Here is a 25,868-nt window from a genome sequence, read left to right on the forward strand (position 1 = left end):
TGATGGACGTCATCGGGACACTCGTTATGCATATTCAATGAGAAAATATTCAATTTGCAAAGCATTGGTTGTGTAAAGGACAATCGGTGCATTAAAAATTATAATATTTTTTAATTCGGCTATATATCATATGCCCTCCGGATGTTTTTCTTTTTTTAACAAAATCCATTTTTGAGTGTAAGACTCAAACTCGATGAGAGTGCGAATTGTGATTACCTTGTCGATAAGTGGAGGACTTTGTTGTTGTCGTTGTTTTTTTATGTTTTTATTTTTATGTTGCTAAATGTATTGTCTCACTCTATGTAGGTTGTAGGTTGTAGCAGGAGCTGTCGTGTTGTGAAGTTATTATAAAATCAATGTAATCAAGCTTTTTCAACCACGGCTCAACAAGCATATTGGAAATTCGATGTGGTCTTTTAAATGGTTTTTATGTGCCTTGTCCAAATAAGTCAAAATTTAAAATCTTGCATTTTCTTTTCCCGATTTTGAGTTGAACCGGCTCCGAAAATTCTGTTAATTTAGGGTTCTTCTAGCTCTAAATAGCAGTTAGAACTTAATTTTTCTAAGCAGATTTTTATGAGGAAGAAAATTTCTTTCTCGATTCTCACCTAAGATCACACATAACCACCTTCAACGGATAACTACTGGTCGAGACCCCGAGATTGAACTGGCTCTCTAACTTAGCATTTTTCTAGCAGATGAAAAACGACTCACTAATTTTTATGAACTATTATTATATCCTCCCTTTGGAAATTTATTCATGGAAAATGACTCGAATCTTCACCAACTCCTTACATGGATATTTGTGCTGCAAATCAAAAGATAAACAACATTAAAAACAGTTTTTGCTATAATTGGTCTGTCCCTTCCTTTTGCCAGAATATCCCAAAGATTGATTTATACTCTCTCCCCTATAAAACACCATTTCCTCCCAGATCCGCCCACCCACCCACCCACCCCCACGCATCTCTCTCTCCCACCACCAAGATCCGCCCATAAAACCTACCGCCACCGCCCCCCGACCGCCGCCATGGCAGCCGCCGCCGCCGCCACCCCTCACTCCCTCCTCCTCAAGACCGCCCCCTCCACCGCCGCGGCCACCCCCAGGACCGCCTTCCCCGCCGCCGCCCGCCTCCCTCCCGCCGCCGCCGCCCTCAAGCCCGTGTCCATCAAATGCGCCGCCGCCACCACCCACGTCCAAGACCCGAGGCCGCCTTCGCCGCCGCCGCTCCCCGCCGCCGCCGCCCAGGAAAGGGTCTTCAACTTCGCCGCCGGGCCTGCCGTCCTGCCGGAGAACGTCCTCCTGAAGGCCCAGTCGGAGCTCTACAACTGGCGCGGATCCGGGATGAGCGTCATGGAGATGAGCCACCGGGGCAAGGAGTTCTCCTCCATCATCCAGAAGGCCGAGTCGGATCTCCGGTCCCTCCTCGAGATCCCCCCCGAGTACGCCGTCCTCTTCCTCCAGGGCGGCGCCACCACCCAGTTCGCCGCCATCCCCCTCAACCTCTGCACCCCCGACGACCCCGTCGACTACGTCGTCACCGGCTCTTGGGGCGACAAGGCCTTCAAGGAGGCTCAGAAGTACTGCAAGGCCAAGGTGGTTTGGTCGGGGAAGGCCGAGAAGTACACCAAGATCCCATCTTTCGACGAGGTCGAGCAGGACCCGGATGCTAAATTCTTGCACATCTGCGCGAACGAGACGATCCACGGCGTCGAATTCAAGAACTACCCTGTTCCGAAGAACAAAGGCGGGCTCTTGGTGGCTGATATGTCCTCGAATTTCTGCTCCAAGCCCGTGGACGTGTCCAAGTTCGGGGTGATCTATGCCGGGGCGCAGAAGAATGTCGGCCCATCCGGGGTAACCATCGTGATCGTCAGGAAGGATCTGATCGGGAACGCTCAGGGGATCACCCCGGTGATGCTGGACTACAAGATCCACGCCGAAAACGCTTCGCTGTACAACACGCCGCCCTGCTTCGGGATCTACATGTGCGGGCTCGTGTTCGAGGACCTGTTGGAGCAGGGCGGGCTGAAGGAGGTGGAGAAGAAGAACAAGAAGAAGGCCGAATTGCTGTATCGGACCATCGACGAGAGCAAAGGGTTTTACAGGTGCCCGGTCGAGGCGTCGGTGAGGTCGCTGATGAACGTGCCCTTCACGTTGGAGAAGTCGGAGCTGGAGGCCGAGTTCATCAAGGAGGCCGCGAAGGAGAAGATGGTTCAGCTCAAGGGGCACAGGTCGGTGGGAGGCATGAGGGCTTCAATCTACAATGCCATGCCTTTGGCTGGTGTTGAGAAGCTGGTTGCTTTCATGAGAGACTTCCAGGCAAGGCATGCGTAGATTTGAATCCACAATTTCCATGGACCGTGGATTTGAGTCTCGTTTTATATAGAGTAAAGTAGTGCTTAATCATTTGCTTTTTTCCCCTTTTTTCTGTATCTTTCCTGATGTCATGTTGTTGTTCTCTGCGGATTGGAGGGTGGAAGGTGAGAAGAAGTTGGGTTCTGTCCTGGTTTTTGGAGGGGAAGTTTTTGGATGTTGTGGTTTCCTATATAAGCCAAGAAACAAAGGGTTGGAGAAAATTTTTGGCTGAAAGCAATTACATTGTTGGAGGTCTTGATTTGATTGTACTAGAATTGCAGAAATAAAATGCAGACTGGAGAAGAATTTCGGCTGAAAGCGATTGCATTGTCTGAGATCTTGATTTGATTCTAGCATTGCAGAAACAAAATGCAGTCTGCATTTTGGAAGGACCATTCTTGAATAACAGAGTATATACGGTAGTTTCTCATAGCTCCCCCCCGTTTGATCTTCTCATGTCTCTTATGATTTTGTTGACACGAATCAGGATTAAGTATGGACATTGTTTGAAAAGATGGTTTTAGGAAGTTCTCAAAACTTTTTCTGTTGGATCTAAAGGAGGAATGTCTTGACAGAAGCTGAAACTTATGCATCACTCACCAACTCACTCATTCAACAACTACAAATACGAATCGTCAAACCACTAGACATCATGAAATTGGCAGGGACATTTGGCTAATTGCATGGCTAATTATATAGGACCCACAGTTGTTTAGTTTTTCTTTACGAAGATGTTCACTTCCGGTCCTGGTTAAATTCTTTACCGCCTATCTGTATACTTTGTTTGAGGTTCATGATATATTTGACAGATTACAAATTTGAAGGTAGGCCCATCAAACGGGTGGGTTGGGTCGGGTCGCGAACGATCGGACCCAATTTGACATGTTTAACCCGTTTGTTTTGACCCATATTAGGGCAATATATATTTAGTGACTCATACCTGACCCGATCCATTTAAATTCATTCGGGCAATTTGGAATTCAAAACTTTGTGCCGTGATAGCAATAGCTCATTCATTTGAGCAATATGACGAGGAGATGGGCGATTCTCTGCAAATGAGAGTCCGATTCAAATTCCAAAATACCATCACACCAGAAAATTGCAAATCCTGAATTCGCTCAGCTAATCACTTAGAATGAGACATGTCAATTAAAAAAGATTACTCGACTTTTGGCTTAGTTCGCTTAGATGTCTTGGGGGAGAAATAGAATCTAGGGATAGAAAGGAAAACAGTTTACCGTATCAAAATTGGCCCACACTTAGTCGAGCTATACGAGCTTTCAAAGCTAGATTCTCTAATAAGTCATTTCAACAAACACTTTACATGCAACCAAACTAATCTCATCTAGCTCTCCAATCACGTACATCAAATCATCCACTCGCTACGTGCCTCAGTGGCAGTAAATGAAATAGCCCGTACAAACACCACAATATTGCTGTCGAAGTGGCAGACGACCAAAACATTCCTCCCCTGATGGAGCCAGCGAAGGAGCTCGCGGCACCAAAACCTTCGAACCGAACCCTCTAAACCTGAATTCAAGCAAGCTCGACTCGGTTCTCGGACTACCATCGAATCTACCAGCTGCAGTTTCTGTCGAAGCTCCTCATCAACATCGGACGGTGAAAATGAAGACGAACATTAAGAAGAAGAGGAACGATGACAATGAAGTGAAGAATTGCGATCGGGAGTTTAGAGTAAATGGTAGGACGGAGGCAAAATCGGAGATGGCTTCGCTGTTCTTCGCAGGTCGAGAGTGAGATAATAAATGGGTTGAAAAGTGGGTTATTTTTAGACCCGTTATGACCCATTGTTAGTTGGGCTTTATTCTATTAAACCCATCATAACCCATATGAAAGTGGGCTTTATTCGCACAAGCTAATCAGCAGGAGCTCAAACATTTCACCTTGATGCTCGAGGCGCGAGAGGCTACTATACCTGCCTACCCAGTAGTAGTAGCTAACCTTGCGACTGACGTGAAGTCTACCTTCTCCACCCAAAGTCCCCCTAAGTTCCCTCATGTTGTTTTTTTTCTCGGGAGAGAAGGAATACGGAAAAAAACTTACGGGCAAGAACACTCCACTATATTGAGGAGTTCCTTCCCCAGTCTTCCCTTGAGCCTTTTAAGGCCCGCTTACAATCAGGTCAAGATATAATAAATGGGTTGACAGTGGGTTATTTTTGACACATTGCAATCCATTATTAGTTGGGCTTTTTTCTGTTAAACCCATCCTAGCCCATGTAGCACCCAACTAATAAAAAATGGGTTAAAATACGGGATCATGACCCATTTCGACACCTATACTTGAAAGGAAGTTTCCCATGATATAGGTTGAACACTATCTAATCAAAGACAATTCGGTTAATTTGAATCTAGTAATTTCAAGATGAATATGAGAAGAGTAGAATCACATCAATAACCAAAGCGTTTTGCTTTCTCTTCCTGTATAATTGGCTTTATTTAATCCCATGCAAACTTTCTGGAGAAACAAAGGTTAAAAGAACCCGATGAGAAAATCCGTCTGTACTGACCATCCAGCAGCAGCACAACTAACCAGAAGTCCATCCAAAGCAACTCCACTCCCTTAATTCCTTGAGATTCAAGAGAAGAGTCCTCATGCTGTAATCAAGAAAACCTATCTAACCAGTCGAGTCTTCTTCCCCAAACCCAAGCAGTAGTGATTAAACTTTCCCTCGAGGCGGGACTAGTCTTTCCCGAATCGGCCTCTTTGTTGTTTTTGGGCACTCAAAGTAGCTCTTTGGCTGTGATTTTACACCTCCGGTGAACCCGGGGTAGCTCTACTCCACCACTCACAGTGTAAGTGCCGGCCATCCGCCGTCGACACGGCAAGATTGGAGGACGACGAGAGTGGTCAGGTTTCCATTTCTTGTCTTTACCATCCGCCGGTGTCGTAGGCGCCATTGGGAGTCCGAGTTCAATACTGTAAAACAAATCATGAAAAACAACTAGTCCAGCCTGCTCGCAGAAAATTTAAAAATGGATGTCATATAGGTCATGATGGTTTTTGCAAGAGTTGATTTCGGCCGGACGTGTCAATGTAAATAAGAGGACATCGATGATATTGTATTGTTGAAAACATGGTGAGCGACTCGGTGTCGAGAGTATCGAATTTACTAGACATTCTCTCGGTCGTAGTTTTTGTGGAGTCGTTATTAGGATACCATGTGTAAATTTTTTTATTTTCAAATTATTTGCATATATACTTGTATTTCATTTATGTTTATTTAGATGAGTATTTTTCATTAGCCTTCCTCGATTGTTTTATATTATTTCCGATAATTGAACTTAAATTAGTTTAAATTTTCTCTGAATATTTTCATAAAAAAGGAAATTAATTTAGTTGAAAAAGAAGTCGGGAAAATTATCAAAAGTCTTAAACCAATTGTAATTGTGTCAATTCGGTCATAAGCTTTTTTTTTGCCAATTTAGTCCTAAACATTTTGTATTTGTGTTAATTCAGTCCATCGACCAATTTTGGTCCGCCGGCGTTGACGGGGAAAATTTTTAATAATATTTTATTTTTTTCAATTTTTTTTTTCTTTTCTTCCTTCTTTTCTTTTTTTTTTTTCCTTTGTAGTGGCCGGCGGCTTCGCGGCCCTCGCCCAAATCTAGGTGAGGCCATGGCCACCTTCGCCTACAGCCGGCAAGGCCCCGGTGACGCGAGTGAAGGCGGCCATGGCCTCGTCAGCTGAGGGGGAGGCCGCCTTTGCCTGCGATTGGCGAGGCCTGAGCAACGCAGGCGAAGGCGGCTGTGGCCTTGCCAGTCGAGGGTGAGGTTGACTTCGCCTGCGGCCCCCAAGCCTCGCCGGCCACCGTGGGGGAAAAAAACGAAAAGAAGGAAGAAAAGAAAAAGAAAAGAAAAATAACAAAATCAATAAAGAATTCGAAAAGATGAAATATTACTAAAAGTTATCATCGTTAGAGTCGGCAAGACGGCCTTTTCAATAGACGCGATCTTGCTTAGAGTTATGAAGTGATGTTTAAAAAAAAAATTGTAAGTGCACTGAAAGTCCTGGAATTTTATAAAACTTTCAAAAAGTGCAATCAAATCTTAAAATTTATTCGCATTTTCCATTCCTTAAGGTGATCGAAGTTAATTAAAAGACTTGATACGTCAACTTGAAAACTTTTATGATTCAATTCCACTTTCGTGATAAATTTTATAACTTTCGGTATACTTAGCCCTATTTATAAATCGCCTGTTGCTTGCATAAAAAAAAAAAAAATTTCCAAGCATGCCGATTAAGAAACTCGTCCTGTTGCGGTGGACCCCGGTAGTCCCTTCCATGGAATGAAAGGGTCCAATCGAGCGTGGAGCGACCAATATTTCTTATTTTATCCCCCCCAAAAATTAAACAAAAAAAAAATCCTTATCAAAAAAAAAAATTTAAACAAAAAAAAAATTCTGCATAAAGAAAATTCTCATTGACCCAAAACGCCGCGCGTTTCACCTCCGCCGTTGACTCCCTCCCCCAAACCCCCCCCCCCCCCCAAAGAGCCCGACACGCTCGATCCCCTGCGGCGCACTCTTTCGTACCAATCATGCTCTCGCCCGCATCAGCCCTCCGATGCTCAGGTCCCTCCACGTGGCACGTACATAAGCCCCGTTGACCACGCCCCCGTCTCGCCCCTCTTCTCACGCTAACGCTCTCAAAATTTTTATTCCTTTTTTTCCAATTTTTTTTCCGCTCTTACTTTTCAACTCTATTATGTTATTGGAAAAAAAAACACAAAAGCAGGAAGAAGAAAAGAAATATTCATTTTCCGATCGCGAAATTCCGATTCTCCTCCCAAATCGCGCGACGGTCCGCCATCGACGTCCACCTCCGAAGCTCCGATCCTCCCGGAAAAGAGGGGCGCGCTCTCCTCCGTCGTCGTCGTCCTCGCCGGAAACGATGGCCCGGGCCTCGATCGCGTCGTCCCTCCGGCGCCTGCTCTCCGGATCCAGCCCTCCGCCGCGCGTCGCCCCCCTCTCCCGATCCGTCACCTACATGCCCCGGCCCGGCGACGGGGCGCCGCGCGGCGTCACCCTCATCCCCGGCGACGGGATCGGCCCCCTCGTGACCGCCTCCGTCGAGGAGGTCATGTCCGCGATGCACGCGCCGGTGTACTTCGAGAAGTACGACGTCCACGGGGACATGAAGCGGGTGCCCGAGGAGGTGATCGAGTCGATCCGGAAGAACAAGGTGTGCCTGAAGGGCGGGCTGAAGACGCCCGTCGGCGGCGGGGTGAGCTCGCTGAACGTCCAGCTGAGGAAGGAGCTCGATCTGTACGCCTCCCTCGTCAACTGCTTCAACCTGCCGGGGCTCCCCACGCGGCACGAGAACGTGGACATCGTGGTGATTCGGGAGAACACGGAGGGGGAGTACTCGGGGCTCGAGCACGAGGTGGTTCCTGGTGTCGTGGAGAGTCTTAAGGTATAATCCGATTCGTTTCGCCCGGGCTTTTTTTTTTCCGTTCATCTTGGTTGTTTTGATTTCGGTTTGTCTTGTGTTGCTGCTTGTGGTGTTTGGATTTGGATGGATGACTTTGAGGTGCTTTTAAACTAGGCTTGAAGTGGTTTGTCTTAAGCGTCGTTGTTGTGTTCGATGATATTCCTGTGGAATTTTGGAGTGAATGGGCAATACCCTCTGCTGAAGTGATGTAGCGACCAACATACCTGAGGATATAAAATTCTATACGCACGCCTCTTGTTTGTCCCAAAGTTTGCGCATTTTTAGTAGATTACAGTTGCTATCTGCGTGTGTCCATCATCTTACAAACGAAGTCACGACAGTGTTTACGATCAAACATAGGAGATACCCGCGCAACTTATAGGGGCTATCTTTGTGGGATGTAAAAAACAGGGACTTTTGTGCCTTTTCAACATTATTGCGGATGCCCAATGTCCCTGCTAATTTTGTCTCCAATGTTTTAGTTGCTGTATGAATAGCGTCACTTTCAACCGAATTTGAGTCCTATTGCATGGTTTTGGTTGATATGCTGCTATATTCGGGTAGTGAAGTTTGTTACCGGGGTGTGGCATTGGTTTTGACCGAATTAAGCATTTTGCTTTGGGTAGTCAACATTGACTACAGTGATTTGATCTTTTGTCAATTATTTACTCTGTTGCTTGATCGATCAGTGATATGATATCTCTCCTGTTTGACTCGTGCCTTGACAAGGACCAACGAATTAGTTGGCTCTTACATGGGGTCCACTAGGTCCGAGACTAATGACGGTATACATGATATTTTCTCCTTATGATATATTCTCACTAACTTAACTCAGATTTTCAATTGGTTCAGGAGCATTACTTTTTGTGAATTTTGTGATGAAACTACCTTATCATTCACGACGACATAAAAATATCACTATAAATGAACTGGGTTGCTCAATCCCCTTTATTCGTTTATTCCTTTTGTCGGCATTGCAAAGTTTGGTCTTTTTAAGCATCTCATACTACTGTTCTCTTAGGTGATGACAAAGTTCTGTTCAGAGCGTATCGCACAATACGCTTTCGAGTATGCTTACTTGAACAATAGAAAGAAAGTGACTGCCGTCCACAAAGCCAACATTATGAAGCTAGCAGATGGTCTGTTCCTGGAATCATGCCGAGAAGTTGCCAAAAAGTACCCTGGGATTACGTATAGTGAGATCATTGTGGACAATTGTTGCATGCAACTCGTTTCCAAGCCTGAACAATTCGATGTCATGGTATGGTTTCTCAACGTATACATTTTCATTCACGTGTTAATTTTATAGGTATGAGTTAAAATACTCCGTCAGCTCTTTCAGCATTTGTCTTACTTAAAAGATTATATATACTGTATCTTGATAGCGAATCTAGCGAATTTATTTGTTGGGGCTTGTAGATAGTTTGCAGAATAGAGATGGAAGTTGACACAACTGGGTTACAGATTACTGATTGGAAGCAAAAGTTGGAGTATAATGATTGAAAAAATATTCCTTTATGACCTTTTGGAGTTTCTTTCTTGCTATTTTATGTATATGTGTATCCATGCATAGACACTATGCATTGTCTGAGAAGGGCCAGGAGGATTGATTTGGGTGATTTTAACTGGGGTAAACTACCTGTTTAGAATGCAGAGAGCATGTTCTTGGAGGATATCGCAGTATATTAGTTTTAAACTAGAGACTAATTATGACTAAAGCATTGATTTAGCACTTCTTCGCTCTTGATATCAACTTGAGAATTAACTAAATAGATGTCTGCAAAAAGTTATCTTGGATGAAGTTTCTTTTTTTTTGTTATTTTGTTCATTTCTGTGGTTAGAAGCGGAAGAAAGCAAAAACAGATTAAGAATCAAATAAAAAACATTACGCGGAAATTTGAGGCTTCAAAGATCCGAAATAAAATATTTTAATAAAAATATTATTAATAAAATATTTTATGGCGCCATGGCCATAAAAAGAAAAAATATATATTTTAATAAAAATATTATTAATAAAAATAACTTTCATTCATACATGGCCAATTCCCTGGAAAAAAAAAAAAAAATATTTTTAATAAAAATATTTTAATAAAAATATTTTTGATGGCGGCCAAAAAAAAAAAATAAAAATATATATTTTTAATAAAAATATTTTAATAAAAAAATATTTTACTAGCCATGGTCGGCGACCAGGCCATAGCCCAAAAAAATAAAAATGTATATTTTTAATAAAAATATTTTAATAAAAAATATTATTAATAAAAAATATATTTTACCGACCATGGCCAAAAAAATAAAAATATTATTAATAAAAAAAATATTTTACCGGTCATGGCGGCGACCGGACCATGGCCAAAAAAAAGAAAAAATACTTTTAATAAAAATATTATTAATAAAAAAAATATTTTACCGGTCATGGTCGGCGAAGCAGAGGCTATGGCCAAGAAGGAGGAAAAGAAAAAAAAAAAAGAAAAAAGAAAGAAATATTAAAATATTTAAAAAATATTATTAATAAAAAGAAATTTTGTGGCGTTACCAAACGCATTTCTGTTCTTTTTCTATTCCGGGGATGGAATTTTGGGCGTTAACAAACGCCTTAAAATGCTTCGAGAATCAATTAGGACACGGAATAAAAAGAATCGTTTGAGCGAGAATGTTGCTCCAGGGCATGAGAATCGTTGTCATGCGAGCCTAAGTATACATTACGCGGGGAAGAAATTCATACACAATTCCCTTTGATGGTAGTTTTGCTTCTTCCTGTGCATTCTATTTGATTTCTAGAGTGCTGCAATGGAAGAGAGATTAGTTGTGTATCATTATAGATGCTATCTCTTCTGTTATTTTGCCAGCCATGGTTAAGAATCAAGTTTATCACAGACTTCTCTTGCTTTGAAGTTGCTGAGACAATATAAGAAGGGAAAGAATTTTTTCCAATAATAATCACGTACAATGGGAGGAAAGGTCAATTAAACACATTTCTTCTGACCGTTTGATGGCAAGCCCTTATTAAGGATATGACATATGACTAGCCTGAAGTTCACTTGGCCATTGATATAAGCAATAAATGTCAGGATCACTAATTGGCTATGACTGGAGGCATATGCAGCAATAATGGTTCATCTTGGTTATAGAAGGCCCTCTAGGACAACTATAATAAAGACTTGTATGTTTGATTATCGAGGAATCATTGTTATTTTATTGGAATGGCTACAATACCTGAATGAAGAGGGAAACATTACCATTGGAGCTTGTGCAATAATTACTCGGTCACTTAGTCTCAACTTTGCTGGTCATCTTCTTAAAAATACTATATTGTGTTCACATCATTTTATTGCACCCTAATCTAAAGCAATGAGCTCCACTGAAGTGTGGTTTGTAATTTGCAGGTGACCCCCAATCTTTACGGGAATCTGGTTGCAAATACAGCAGCTGGCATAGCTGGTGGAACTGGAGTCATGCCGGGAGGTATACCTTAATATTCCATCACATTCTAGTATTCTTCCTATGTTTCATTCAACGTGACTGAAAATTGCTTCTCGTGAGGTACATTTATGAATTGTAGGAACTAGGATGTGACATGGAGCTACTTGAGAGAGGGAGAATCAAATTGTGTCGGACTCTAAATAGAACTTTCTGGCCCTTGTTTATAAAATAACATCATGTGCTATTCAACTTGTGCCCTAGTTCTTTGGAACAGACAAGAAGTGCCTTAGCTCTTGCCATCTAAAAAAATGAAGTTCTGAACAGAACATATATTTTTTTGTAGGTAATGTGGGGGCTGATCATGCCATTTTTGAGCAAGGCGCTTCAGCAGGTAATGTGGGTCATGAAAAGCTAGTCGAACAAAAGAGGGCGAATCCTGTAGCCCTGCTTCTATCATCTGCCATGATGCTGAGGCATCTCCAATTTCCATCATTCGCTGATAGGCTAGAAACAGCTGTGAAGCGAGTAATATCGGAGGGAAAGTACCGGACGAAGGATCTAGGCGGAGACAGCACTACACAAGAGATCACTGATGCAGTCATACAAGCTTTGGACTAATCTACAAGATATCTTCATCCTCTAAACTTCTGGAGAAATTTGTTGACCGGGCATGGAAATCTATATTGCCCACATTCTTGATAAAATCTTCTTTTCACATAATTATTTGGGACTTCACCTAAATCCTATTTGTTTTATGAATAATCTCAGTTAAACATGAAAACAACAGCAGGTCTTGGTTAGATGAGACAGCGCAGTTTTCTTAACCGAATTTTGCTGTACGTTATCTGAGGATGGCGACATCCTCAATGTAAACTTGAGAATTCAAGTTAGATGGGGGAAACTCGAAGTTTCATGCCGTGTCTTAATATGTCGAATGCGTTTTATGATTATATCTCAATTTCCCTCCGCCCGGCTCGATTTCCTCTACCCTGATGTGTTTTGCTGGTTGTCTACTGACTTCCTAGAGTCAACATTGCCCTCAATCCTCTTCTCAAGCCCCGTTGATGGAGGCAAAACATCATTAGGTTTTCAATTTCTGATTTTGATTCGGAATGGAGCATGAGAAACAGGGGCATGGTATATTGATCGACGCTATCGCTCGCTCTTGCTACCTACAAGCACGCTCCCAAACAGCATGAATCGCTGCTTACAAGATCCATTTGATGATAGTCTAGTCTGTCTACCTTGTCAAGATTGAAGAGATCTTATTCTCTAAAACTCCCAAGCTTACGAGTTTTGGACTTTGAGGAGCAGCGAGCACTGTAGAGACGGGTTTAGATAACTAAATCTCTACTTTCTACTTTGCCAGATTCACTAATTTAGTCAGATCCACCAGTTTCCACTATGGGAATTGGGATAAGAGGTCGCTGCTCAAAGATGAACATGGCACGATACGGATCTTCCGAATCCCAACGGATTATGACTTGTTATATTTATTAGTAATTGAACTGCAACATGGCTAGACATGGCCACGGTTCGGAACTGGTAGTTCCGGTTTGTGGCCACGTATGAATCGGAACCGGCGGTTCCGAGCCGGTTCCGGTTCCGGCCAGGTTTGGAACCGGCCGATAAAAATTAAAAAAATAAATTATGAAATAAAAAAATAATAAATTATCAAATTATGAAATAATGAATTATTCAATATAAAATGTAATCAAAATGTACATTGTAATTAAATTTGGGGAAAAAAAGAGTTTCTCCACTTATCTGTAATTTGTTTTTTGGAACCGGAACCGGGCCCGTAGGCCACGGGCCGGTTCCGATTCTGAACCGCGGGCCCGGTCAACGGGCCGGTCCCATTTGACCCGGGCCGAAATCGGCCCGTGGCCATGTCTAAACATGTCGTAATGTACAAAAGTTTAAAATATGGTGCGAGGGGATAATTGAGTGGATCGTCTGGAACATCACGCAAACCATGGGCACGAAAGTAAACTCTGACACACAAGTTCTCTTTTTGCAAAGCCCCACATAAAATAATCGTAGAATTTCCGCTTACATCCCAACAATCAAGGAAGCCCCATCGATCCTTTCCATTCCTTAACGGTGCGCATGAATACTTTTGTGCCCGGGCGCTATTTCTGAACAGAAATAATTTTTTTTTGATTTTATGCTCGGAAACAATTTCTGAGTATTTGAAGGCGTTTGATAAATGTCCAAAATTTCTATTCCTAGAGTAGAAAAGAACAGAAATACGTTTGGTAACTACACAAAATTTCTGTTCCCAAATAATAGTTTAATAATATTTTGAATTGTTTAATTTTTTTTTTCTTTTTACTTTCTTCTTTGGCCATGGCCGGCGAGGGCGTCACGGACCTTGCCGGCCGCCGGCGGAGGCGAGGGTCGCCCTCGCCGGCAAGGGCGAGGTGGACCCTCGCCGCCCGGGCGAGGCGGCCTCGCCCGAGACGGCGAGGCTCGGCCTCGCCCAGTCTGGCGAGGCCGAGCCTCGCCGTCGCGACCCACGGCGAGGTCGGCCGCCGTGGGTCACGACGACGAGGCTCGGCCTCGCCGGATCTAGGCGAGGCCGAGCCTCGCCGTCTCGGGCGAGGCCGACCTCGCCGTCGCGACCGACGGCGAGGCTCGGCCTCGCTCGATCTGGGCGAGGCCGCCTCGCCCGGGCGGCGAGGGTCCGGCCCTTGCCCTCGCCGGCGAGGGCGACCCTCGCCTCCGCCGGCGGCCGGCAGGGCCGTGACGCGCCCTCGCCGGCCCGGGGTGGCCGGTTGCCGGCCGCGGCACGGCGCCGGCTCGCCAGGGAACAACACACAAAATAAGAAATGAAAAAAAGAAAAGAAGAAAAAAAACGATTCTCAAAATTGTCTTAGAAACAAGAAGCAACTTTTTTACTTCTTGTTTCTCTTCCAAAATTGTTTCTCGGCACAAATTTTTGCAAAAATGTGCCGAGGAACAAAAAGTTTACCAAACGCATTTCTGTTCCCAAACTATTTCTGGGAACAAAAGAACAGAAATTTTCACTATTTGGCACGTTACCAAACGGGCCCTAAATGTTAAGGCATGCTCCCTCCGCAAAGAAAAGATTAAGGGATAACGACGTAAATAATAATGTAATTCTTAAAATTTTAATTTATTCAGAATAATTTTTTTAATTTTAATTTAATATTTAATATAATTCCTGAATTTTTATTTTGAATAAAATGATCTATGAATTTTTGGTACATGTTCAATATAGTCCTTAAATTATATGAAAATATTTATTATAGTCCTTACATTAATTCAAGTTTAGGGACTACATTAAACATTTTCATACAATTTAAGCACTAAATTGAATATGTACCAAAAAATTCAAGGATGATATTGAACAAATTAAAAGTTCAGGGATTATATTGCATATTAGGTTAAAGTCCATGGATCACATTGAATAAATTAAAAATTCAGGAAATATATTGCACATTAAGTCAAAATTCAGGGACTGTTTGTGTCGTTTTTTCAAGGATTAAATCTTTGAATATGCAAAAAAAAGTAAGTAAGAAAGAAAAAACCAAGAACTTGACGGGTTCCACGTTGGCTGCATCTGAATGATTCTCTAACGAGCATCGGATTATCCAACGTACTACCCACCACTGAAAGCTCTGTTTTTCCTGCTTGTTTCCTTTCGGCGCCTCCCAGTTTTCGTGTTCTCTGCATAAAGGACAAGAGCTCTAGATAAAGACGAGCTGTAGATAAGCCCTCGAATTTTCTTGATCACCTCAGCTTTTTCTGAACACTCTTTGAGCTCGATCACGATTTCTTCTCACTTTCTCCGTCAACATGAACCGGTTCTTCAAGAACTCACTGACCCACCATCTCTCTCTCGGCCTCAGGCAGGTCGGCACCAGATTCAGGAACCGCCCTCGCGGTTTCGCTCGCTGGGGTGGCGGCGATGGCGGCGATCCCGAGCCAGAGTCGTGGAGATCAATGGAGGGTCTCGTCCGTTGCTCGGCCAATTACGCCCCTCTTACTCCCATCAGCTTCTTGGAGCGGTCGGCCAAGGTCTACAGGGACGCGACCTCGGTGGTGTACGGCGACGTGAAGTACACTTGGAGTGAGACTCACGAGCGGTGCCGTAGAGTGGCCTCTGCTCTGTCCCGGCTGGGAATTTCCCGGGGCGATGTGGTGAGTCGGAGTCCGAGTTGGTTCTGAGTTCAATACCCTGTCATGGTCTGTATCGTCAGGCAAAATTTGGTCGTTTGAAACGCAAATAGTTATGCATTGGTTCAGGCGAATAATTCGTATTAAGTTCACTGGTACATACCTTCTGGTTTGATTCATGAGTTGTATCTCTTTCTTTTGTCTGCTGCATCAGTTTCTTCATCTAGGCAAAATTTGATCCGTTCTGGTTTGATTTGTGTGAAACTTTGTTTCGGTCCATGTGCCTCAAATTAACACCTTTCTCCTTCAAAGGGTATGGAAAATGATGACTGGAATTGTCTTCTCTGTTAGTGTGTGATAATGATTCATCTAGTTCATGGCAGTGATTTGACTTACAGATGAGAGAGGATTAAGCTTTGGGTGTTGTATCTCTGAACAGGTGGCCACCTTGGCTCCCAACGTCCCTGCAGTGTACGAGCTGCATTTCGCGGTCCCCATGGCTGGAGCGATCCTCTGCACGCTCAATGCCCGGCATGACCCATCCATGTTGTCCATACTTCTGAAACATTCAAGAGCCAAGATCATTTTCGTGGACTGTCAGCTACTCGAAGTTGCTCGCTGCGCAATTGATATGTTCAACAAGACAGAAACAGAACCCCCGATTCTAGTCCTTATTTCTGAATCGGATGGTTCTGTTCCTCTGCATCCTTCAGGCATTTGCGAGTATGAAGGGCTCGTGGCCTCGGGGTCCGACGATTTCGAGGTGCGCCGACCACGCAATGAATGGGATCCTATCAGCATAAACTATACTTCCGGGACGACATCACAGCCCAAAGGAGTTGTCTATAGCCATAGAGGTGCGTATCTAAATTCGATCGCGACATTTCTTCTTCATGAGATGGGCTCGATGCCGGTTTACCTGTGGACAGTGCCTATGTTTCATTGCAACGGATGGTGCTTGACTTGGGGAGTTGCGGCACAAGGCGGCACCAACGTGTGCCTCCGAAAAGTCTCTCCAAAGGCAATTTTTGATAGTATTGCTATGCATAACGTGACTCACATGGGTGGAGCGCCGACTGTCTTGAATATGATTGTTAACTCAGCGGTAGATGATCGACGGCCTCTTCCTTGCAAGGTGGAAATCATGACGGGCGGTTCGCCGCCGCCTCCACAAATCCTATTCAAGATGGAAGAGCTCGGTTTCAGTGTGTCGCACTTGTATGGCTTGACAGAAATTTACGGTCCGGGGACGTACTGTGCGTGGAAGCCCGAGTGGGACTCTCTGCCCTCTGACCAAAGATCAAAAATCAAAGCTCGACAAGGGGTGCAACATCTCGGCCTCGAGGAAGTCGACGTTAGAGATCCAGTCACAATGGAGAGCGTTCCTAGTGATGGTAAATCTCTAGGAGAGATCATGTTCAGAGGCAACACTGTCATGAGCGGGTACTATAAGAATCAGGAAGCGACGGACAAGGTATTCGAGGGCGGATGGCTTCACAGTGGAGATCTTGCAGTGAAGCATCCCGATGGCTACATCGAAATGAAAGATCGTTTGAAAGACATTATAATTTCGGGAGGAGAAAATATAAGCACCGTGGAGGTAGAGACAGCTCTGTACAGCCATCCGGCAGTTCTAGAGGCCGCGGTGGTCGCGCGTCCCGATAATCATTGGGGCCAAACGCCTTGCGCATTCGTTAAGTTAAAGGAGGGATGTGACGTCGATGCTCAGGAGATCATAGGATTTTGTCGAGAGCATTTGCCTCATTACATGTCTCCTCGTACAGTCGTGTTCGAGGATTTGCCTAGAACTTCGACTGGAAAGATACAAAAGTTCATTCTGAGGGAAAAAGCAAAGGCCATGGGCAGTCTCTCATGAACCAAGCATTTCACAATCTATCCCCACACTTTATGTGATCATTATTATGTAATGTCTCACAATTGACAGATTTTCTCACAGTCGATGGTTCACAAAAGGTTTTTGGAGGTGACTAATTTGTGTTATTCATCATTTTGACCCACAGAATGGCGAATACAGTTCATGGGACCTAAGAATAGGTATATCAAATTGCTCTTCTGGTATGCATTACATGGATACATCGAAATGAATGTGGCTTCTTGCTTGCCGGCCAGCTTCCATCTCTGTTACATTTCATCGAACTAAGAGGAAATTAATCTTTTTTGCCTTGGCAGTTTCGCCGTGTAATCTTTTAGCTCATGCAGATGCTCGTGCTCTATACTGATTTAAATCTAGGCGGACGATGTAGGGATGTTCAACTGAGCCGCAATTCATGTAGCCAGTGTCCTCTCTTCACTCTGCTGGTTAACGACGGTAATAGTGTGCGAGCGGATTTCCTTCCAGATCCACCATGAATACTCCCCCGTTCTTATCGAGTCGGGGTTGCTAAGTTACTGTTCCAGCATCGCCATGACATTTTGGATGGGAGGGTATTTGAGCGCCGGCTCTGTGTACGCCGTCTTTGCCTGCCAAAGCAGCAGGTGTTCAGATCATGAGCGCTCGCTCAGCATGAATCCCATCCGCTGATGCATCATATTGAACAGAGAATAGCATATGTATGCTTATGAACTTACCGCAGCTATAGCGATCCAGTAGTAGCCTTGTCCGTCGTAGTGGATATCATCCGGCATGCCAGGTAAGTTGATCGATGAATTTGTTTTCCTTTCCCTTCCACTCGCCGGTTAGGTAATATCTTCGGCACATGTGCCTGCAATTATCGAGCCAATTGACAGGTTGAACTTTGCGTTCTATTCATCTAGACCCATCAATAGTAGTTCCAATGCTTCCGACATCTTCGGGGAAGCATTTTAAGATAGAGTCGCCGATGCGAAGGACTCGATGAATCATTTAATCCAGTGATACCAGTGTGTACTTAAATGGTTGTCCCATGAAATACGACGAAATCTGGATTGGGTGAAACTGCGATGCCATTTGCGAAGTAGAGGTCACGGACAAGCGCTCGAGTATCCTGGTCATGGGATCGAAGCTCACGAACTACCTTCCGAGATGGGGCTGAATTATATTCCCCTATTCAAATTTTAGCAGAACTGGGATGACCTGGTAATCCCGGTTTTTCGAATACACTTATTATATAGAATGCGATACATGCGAAATTTCGTGAAATTCCTTATACTATATATGTAAGTTGTTCAAGTATATGACATCGGGATTGATATGAAGTATCGAAAATTAAATGTTTCATGACCCATAACGATGATCGAGTTCTTCATGTATGCTGGGAGAATTTCTACCGTATTTGAGGAAATTACCACCACCGGACATGCCCATGACAGCAGGTTATCTTGAAAGCTGTCTCATTTGATTGTAACAAAAGGGTCGGGCCGATTTACAATGCGAATCCGTTGGCATTGGCCCGTGAAGATGTTGTCGGGCCCTTTTCCATTTCATGTGATAATGTTCAACATTCGACTTGTTTTAGTCTAGAGATGTTATGGAACCAATATATAAAATCGGCCCAAAAAATTAAGAACAACTCGAACCATTATTAAGGGAAAAAAACAAAATCGATTGAATTAGTGGAAGCTCGATTCAGTTACAGAACGAGAACGCATGAAGTTGGAGAGAAGTGTTCTTCAACAAACGATAAGTCATACCTTCTGCGCAAGGTTGAGATTGTGAATTTAGTATAAGTTGAGATAGTTGGATATGCATTTGAAACAGTATTTGTAGGGTTTAGTTTGCTAGTCACTCGAAATGTATAAATTCTCTTCAGTGAATTTTGAAACTCTAATCCTATCACCAGCTTATTATTTTATCAGATGTATAGATAGTTAGTTAAATATCCTGACAACAGGTTAATGTTGGTCATTTGTACGAGATCGCGTCTCTCGGGTAGAAGGACGGCTGTGTCAACAATATTTAAACACCGAAACCTTTGCTTTGGTAGAGTAACTATAAATAAGGGTTAATATCACGAAAAATCCCAAACTAGTATACCTGTGAAAAATTTATCCCAAACTAATTTCTAACACGAAAAACCCCAAACTGTTTAAACTTGTGAAAAATTTAGTTTTGTTAGTTTCCGTTAAATTTTACTGTCAAATTGCTGAGTTGGATGACACGTGGCAGTTGACAGATATACTAGTTTGAGGATTTTATCCTCCGTTTGTCACAGGTTTACAGGTTTGTGGATTTTCGTGGTATTAATTCATTGTTACAAGTGTACCAGTTTAGAGTTTTTGGTGATCAAAAAATTAGTTTGAAATAAATTTATCACAAGTGTATCAGTTTGAGATTTTTGGTAGTCAAAAAATTAGTTTGGAGTAAATTTGTCCTAAATGTATCAGTTTGGAGTTTTTCATGCTATTAACCCTATAAATAAGTGGTTCAATTCTAGCTAGGAAGGTTTGACTAAAAAACAGAAAGATACCAAAAGCAATGCTTACATCAAAGTTCGAGAAATTAATGACAATCTAAAGATAAACACTGATGCTTCTTACGTGAAGGCGTCTTCGACGGGAGCAATTTCATGCTTGATCCGATACGATTCGGGAGTTCTCCGCGACGGTTTTGCCAGATCTGTTTCGGCTTCGTCCACTGTTCAGCTACAAGCCCTAGCTCTTCTCGAAGGACCGAAGCAAGTGCAGAAGAGAAAAAGCGAAGCTGTTCAGTTTGAGTTAGATTGCTTGGCAATAGTCAATGCCATCAAGAGTTCACATAAGCCTTTGTGTGAAGCCACTGCACTGGGTGGCTAAAGGCTAGAGACAAAATGTCTTTTCCTCAAATTAGGTTGCCAACCAGAGAGGTGTGCAAAACGGACCGTCAAATCAGGGCCAGGACCAGGATCACCTGTTTGGTCCGGTTATCAAGAGTTTCGATTCGGTTCGGGTTCAAAATAGGTGTACAGTGGTTCGATTCTCGGTTCCAAAGGAAATCGAACCAGACTGATTATATATATTTTATTTTTTCAAAAAATTAGTAAAATGTGAACTAAACCCTAAGTAAAGCACGTTTATTGATTCGTCTTTTTAATTTGAGGATCATTGCATACATATCACTTAATTCAATATGAAAAGATGTAGTAGGAAAAAAAACGTAACCGGTTCCCGTTTCTAGGACTAACCGGTCCGGTCCCCGGTTCTCAATTTTGGGAACTGATCTTCTTGGTCCGGTTCCCGGATCTACCTCCAAGGTAGAACCGGGAACCGATCATCCCTATTGCCAACCCCCTGCAAGACCTTTGAAATTTACATTGTCTTGATGTCCCTTCGATGGGCTTTCTTGGTTAAGTACTCCTTATTCAATAAAATTAGTTTTTCTGTCAAAAGAAAAATTATGACAATCCGAATAATGCAATTACAGGACAAATAACGCAGAAATACGCAAGTAGTTCAATTCTAATCGTCCAATTTACCTTTTGCAAACAATTCCCTTTGATGTTCTGGTTCTTTTGAAGCTGTGCTCGTTCTCTGGATAAACCTTGTGCACCTTCCCTTTGGAATTCATTGGCAAGTCCCCGAAACACACCGTGTTCGGAACCATTGCCGCCTTTTGCAGCCGCTCCGCGCGCGCAAAACTCTACGATCTCCTCGGCGTTGGAAAACCTCCCTTCCTTCAACTTCACAAATGCGCATGCGACTTGCCCCGCAACGACGTCATTTTGAGCAACAACGGCGGCTTCCGCAACTTTCGGGTGACTCAACAAGACGGCTTCTATGTCCAATGTGCTGATCACCTCCTAACCGAATGTTAAATTAATGTTTCGAATTTGAGCCGTTTTACGGAAGTCGACTCGATTTTGATAAGTCTTCGATTTCAATCGTGGAGAGCTTTCTCGCTAAAAGACGAAACATGGGCACACTTTACTGTGGCCTAATATCCTAAAAAATCTCTAATTTTAGCTCTTATCTCAATTTTACCTTTTATCTCATAAAAAACCTCCAACTTTAGGTCAGGTCTCAATTCTACCTTAAAATTTTTTTTGTCCCATAAAAAACCCTCAACTTTAAGTATAGTACTAATTTTACCCTCAATTTTTTTGTCTCATAAAAAATCTCAACTTTAGGTCCAATTTCAATTTCACTATAATTTTTTTTGCCTCATATTCATTAACCCTCCGTCAAAATCGCCCTTAGGGATTTTGCGCTCTCATGCTTAGGAATGTTCCATCTCTTATGATCAAAGAGCTTGCGCTCAATTCGTTTAAACAACGGGTGCTTGGGAGTTTTTCATTTCTCGGTTGTCAACAAGCAATTTCGGATGGACGGTTAATGGGGGCAAATGTGCAACTGAAGTAAAAGTTTGTGATTTTTTATGATATTGTAAAGATTTTAAGGTAAAATTGGGATTAGACGGTAAAATTGGGATAAGACCTAAAGTTTGGGGTTTTCATAGGACAAAAAAAAGTTATGGTAGAATTATGACATGATCTAAAATTGAGGATTTTTTATGAAACAAAAAAGGTTTATGGTAAAATTGGGACAAAAGTTAAAGTTTGAGGTGTTTTAGGGTATTAGACCCACACTTTATGATATCTATTTCACCTGTGGGGGCAAAAAGGTCATTGTGAGAGAAAGAAAAGAAGAAGAAGAAGAAGGGTTTTGTTTATTATTTCTTTTGACCGAGGAGCGGCATGCATACGAGGGAAATAAGACTTTGTGGATCCCTCTTTCTGAACAACCGCATGGCGAAAGGCCTAGGTTTTGTTGGTTTCCGTTGGTCTTCAGCGAGGAGCCGAGCCGCACGAGAGAAAGGAAAATAAAAGGTAAATATAAGGGTTTGCTTTTGGGTTTTTCTTTTGAGTTATTATAACGAAAAATCTCAAATTGGCACCTACGATAAATTTATCCTTGTGACAAGTTTACCATCCGTTAAATTGGATTAATACCACGGAAAATCACAATTTAGTAAATTTGTGACAAACAGAGAGGTAAAACCTCAAATTGGTACACACGTCAACTATCATGTGTCATCTAACTCAACAATTTGACGGTAAATTTAACGAAAACTAACAAGGGGATAAATTTGTCACAAGTGTACCAGTTTGGATATTTTGGTTGTGAAAAAATTAGTTTGGGGTAAATTTATCACAAGTGTACCAGTTTGGGGTTTTTCGTGGTATTAATCTTTTTCTTTTTAGGGTTGCCTCATAATAGAGAACGTACAAGCCGAGAGCCACACAAGAAGAAGCCCAACTGTGGGTTTCTTGAGATAGTGTGATGCCGCACAAAGAACAGATAAAGGACGAAGTCTGGCAGTTATTGAAGGCTCGAGAAGAAAGCAGGGCTCGGTGTTCTTCGGGAAAAGTATCAAAAAAGTCATAAACTTATTGCATTGATACTAATTCAGTCCTAAACTTTTCAATTGGACAAATTTAGTCATAAATCTTTTTACATTGGTATCAATTTAGTCTATCCGACCAATTTAGGCAGGAAATCACTGACGTGGACGCCGGCCGTCCTACGTGGCACGACCGGCACTGACGTGGACATTTTAAAATGATTTTCAAATTTTTTAATTAATTTTTTCTTTTATTTTCCCTTTTCTTTATTTCTTTATTTATTTCCTTTTTTTTTTCTTTCCTTCCTCTTCCCTCCGCCAGTAGCCAGCCTCCACGATGATTGACAGAGGCCGCCGGCCCTTGGTGAGGGATGGACGAGGCCGCCCATGCCGTCACCGAATTTGGCAAGGGGACCCTTGCCCAGCCCTCACCAAAGGTCGGTGAGAGCCAGGCTCGCTGTTGCGAGGCCCTTCGCCATCTAGGAGAGGCCACCCCTTGCCAGATCTGGCGAGGGCATGGGTGGCCTCGTCCAGCCCTCGTTGGCCCTCGTCGAGGGCCGGCCTCCCCAGTGGCTAGTGAGGGCGGCCCGGCCCTCGCCCTCGCCGGCCGCCTCTGCCGGTCATTGTGGAGGCTGATGGAGGGAAGAGGAAGGAAAGAAAAAAAGAAAAAAAGAAAAGAGAAGAAATTAAAAAAAGGGAAAATAAAAGAAAAAAATAATAAAAAATAATAAAAAAAAATACAAAAATTTATTTTAAAATATCTACGTCAGCACTAGTCATGCCACGTAGGACGGTTGGTGTCCAATTTAGCGATTTCCGGTCTAAATTGGATGGATAGACTGAATTGGTATTAATGTAAAAAGGTTTAGGACTAAATCTGTTCAGTTGAAATGTTTAGGACTGAATTGGTACCAATGCAATAGATTTAAGACTTTTTTGATATTTTTCCGGATGTTCTTCCCTTAGAAAGAAGCTATTCGCTTTGAGGCTATTCTATTCTCCTCAACCGTGTCAGGTTTGAGAGGGTAGGCTCTTCTTATAGTTACAGGCACCAGGCTGCAATGGTGGATGGCATTTAAAGATAGGAGGAATAGTGGTAAGAAAAGAAAAAGGAGGAGCTCTATGCCTACCACCAACCAACCTAGAGATTAGCTTTTTGTTACCCTCAATAGCAAACCCGACCGAGGATTAGGGCTATACCCTCCATCCATAAAAGGGAACCCCCATTAACGAGCAAAATCCAACCGCGCTTCTACAGACAATAAAGCAACCCTAAATTAGTGACACACGAAAGCTTGATTGTCGTCCTTGTTTCCGTCGTACTTAGAGCAAACAAGAAGAGTATCAAATTCTCTTCTCTCTGTGAATTGTATAAGTGATTTCTTTGTAAGAGATTGTGAGATAATACTTATAAGTTTGCTTGGGCTTAATCTAGGTGTGGGAAATACTCGAGCGTGTTAGTGATTGAAACTTTGTAATTCTCCGATTTGATAGTGGATTATTCACTGCTGGCTCTCCCCATGATTGTACGTACTGATACTCGGATCGAACCACGTAAATCCTTGGTGTCCTTTATTATTCATCGTTTATCTCTTTGGTAATTTTGCATTGATTTAATTGCAAGATCCGTTAGCGTTTCCATGTTATATCACAACACCGAAGACTATGACGTCCCTCGCTTGGTCCTTCATCTCTATGCAACATTCTGCGTGCCGCACCCCGACATCCCTGGTCCTGAACTACCCGTCAGAAAAAGCTTCCTGCGTCGCCTCCGGGTCGCCCAAGTAGCCTGCCGTGAGGGTGTTCCCTTGGAGCGTGACTTCTCCTATTGTTTCCCTTGTTGCTTGGAATGCTCCGCATGGTGGTTGGGTCTTTGACATCTGCAGCTTCTAGTGTGATGTTGTGGAGGCCTTCTCCACATTTTAGGTTATGATCGTCGTGGTGGCGGTGGTGGTCGTCATGGTGGTGGTGTTGTGATGACCTCCGGGGTCCGATAAGGGCGGGCCCTAGGGCTTCCGTCATGCCAACTCCATGGATTATGTTGAACCCAAGTTCTTGGACTCTCCTGAGGACGTCGGTCGGTGGTAATGTGAAAGCGATGATTACATCCACCGCGGAAGGCAGTGGCTTTCAGTCGACTGATGGGGATTCACCGATCATATTTACGATAGTGGGTTCACCTGTTAAAAGGGAAAAAAATAAAATTCTACTTTTTGAAACATGGAATATGAAAGTATGTATAAAAGCATTTGTATCCTCTATTGACTCCGTTCAATATGTCATGCTCGTGATTAAATAGGATCTAATACGTCAAAGTAAACAAAAATGGACCATTACCATAGAGATAAGCGACCTTGTGTAGATGAATGGAATTGAAAATGATCTTCGCGGACATGTTCCTAATACATACATTGACGTCGCCGAGGCCTGCCATCGCCCACGCGAATCACCACCCATTGCACCTGAACGTGTCCACCGTCCACAGGAACACCAGCGACTTACCCATCCCGTACCGGAGGATCAACCCTAGAGAGTTCAAGTACGTTGCCCAGTGGCCGTATGCCACCGCCTTGGGCATCCCCGTCGACCCCGGAGTGAAGTTGACCGAGGTGGGGTCACACTCGTCAGCTGGACTCAAGGCTTGGAAGTTGCTCTCTATCGTAGCTAGGGTTTGTTCATTCTCTCGAACCTCAAGATCATGTTGGGCTCGACGATATGGTGAATCATTGTGGATTACAAGCGAGCAGTGGCTATCGAGTATGGCCTCGCCTGGGTAGGACCCAGACGAGGCCGTCCATTGCCTATGGCCAGCGAGGGTGGCCCTCTCCAAATCGGGTGGGGACGACCGTCGCCCAGCCCTGTCCTGGCATTGTTGGTGGCTAGCCATTGCTTGAGACTGGCCACCTGCAAAAAGGGAAAAGAAAAATAGAAAAATGAAAAAGAAAGAGGAAAAAAAAGAGGATAAGAATTCACAAAAAATAAAAAAAAATAGGAAACTAATAAATATTTGTCAATGTCAGTGTTGGTAAGTCACATAGGAAGGCCGGTGCTGAATGGACCGCCACGTCAATATTTTCCAGTCAAAATTAGTCGGATGAATTCAATTGACAAAATGTGAAATGTTTAGGATTGAATTGGCATAATTGAAAGCTTTATGACTGAATTATAAGTTTAGTACTTTTTTGGTATTTTCCCTACAAAAGTATGTCGGTCCCCCCCTTTCCAGTGCAGGT

The 25,868-nt window shown here is 43.2% G+C and overlaps 3 protein-coding genes and 1 pseudogene across 4 annotated transcripts; 3 read left to right on the forward strand and 1 right to left on the reverse strand.

Moving 5' to 3' along the window:
• Positions 1-962: 962 nt before the first annotated feature.
• LOC115685859 (phosphoserine aminotransferase 2, chloroplastic) lies at positions 963-2,628 on the forward strand. The gene has a single exon (XM_030611000.2). It carries the CDS (start codon positions 1,031-1,033, stop codon positions 2,336-2,338), a length of 1,308 nt encoding a protein of 435 aa, XP_030466860.2. The 5' UTR covers positions 963-1,030; the 3' UTR covers positions 2,339-2,628.
• A 4,484-nt stretch (positions 2,629-7,112) lies between these two features.
• Positions 7,113-12,154, forward strand: LOC115684776 (isocitrate dehydrogenase [NAD] regulatory subunit 1, mitochondrial-like). Of its 2 annotated transcripts, XR_008817080.1 has the most exons (5): positions 7,113-7,796; positions 8,836-9,075; positions 11,201-11,279; positions 11,581-11,905; positions 12,006-12,154. XR_008817080.1 is itself a non-coding variant. In XM_030609649.2 (4 exons), exons 1-4 carry the CDS (start codon positions 7,275-7,277, stop codon positions 11,853-11,855), a joined length of 1,116 nt encoding a protein of 371 aa, XP_030465509.2. In that variant the 5' UTR covers positions 7,113-7,274; the 3' UTR covers positions 11,856-12,154. The 2 variants fall into 2 exon arrangements, 1 of the variants encoding a protein (XP_030465509.2); XM_030609649.2 differs by having other exon boundaries at positions 11,581-12,154.
• Positions 12,155-14,949: 2,795 nt separating this feature from the next.
• Positions 14,950-17,459, forward strand: LOC130134436 (isovalerate--CoA ligase AAE2-like). Its single transcript, XM_030609622.2, has 2 exons — positions 14,950-15,404; positions 15,820-17,459. Exons 1-2 carry the CDS (start codon positions 15,060-15,062, stop codon positions 17,254-17,256), a joined length of 1,782 nt encoding a protein of 593 aa, XP_030465482.2. The 5' UTR covers positions 14,950-15,059; the 3' UTR covers positions 17,257-17,459.
• A 3,307-nt stretch (positions 17,460-20,766) lies between these two features.
• LOC115685375 (butanoate--CoA ligase AAE1-like) lies at positions 20,767-25,522 on the reverse strand (annotated as a pseudogene).
• Between the last annotated feature and the right edge of the window lie 346 nt (positions 25,523-25,868).

Source organism: Syzygium oleosum, unplaced genomic scaffold (assembly GCF_021117445.2).
Source record: "Syzygium oleosum isolate NSW1041296 unplaced genomic scaffold, Sole_v2.1 Sole_v2.08, whole genome shotgun sequence".
In the NCBI taxonomy this organism is placed as follows: domain Eukaryota; kingdom Viridiplantae; phylum Streptophyta; class Magnoliopsida; order Myrtales; family Myrtaceae; genus Syzygium; species Syzygium oleosum.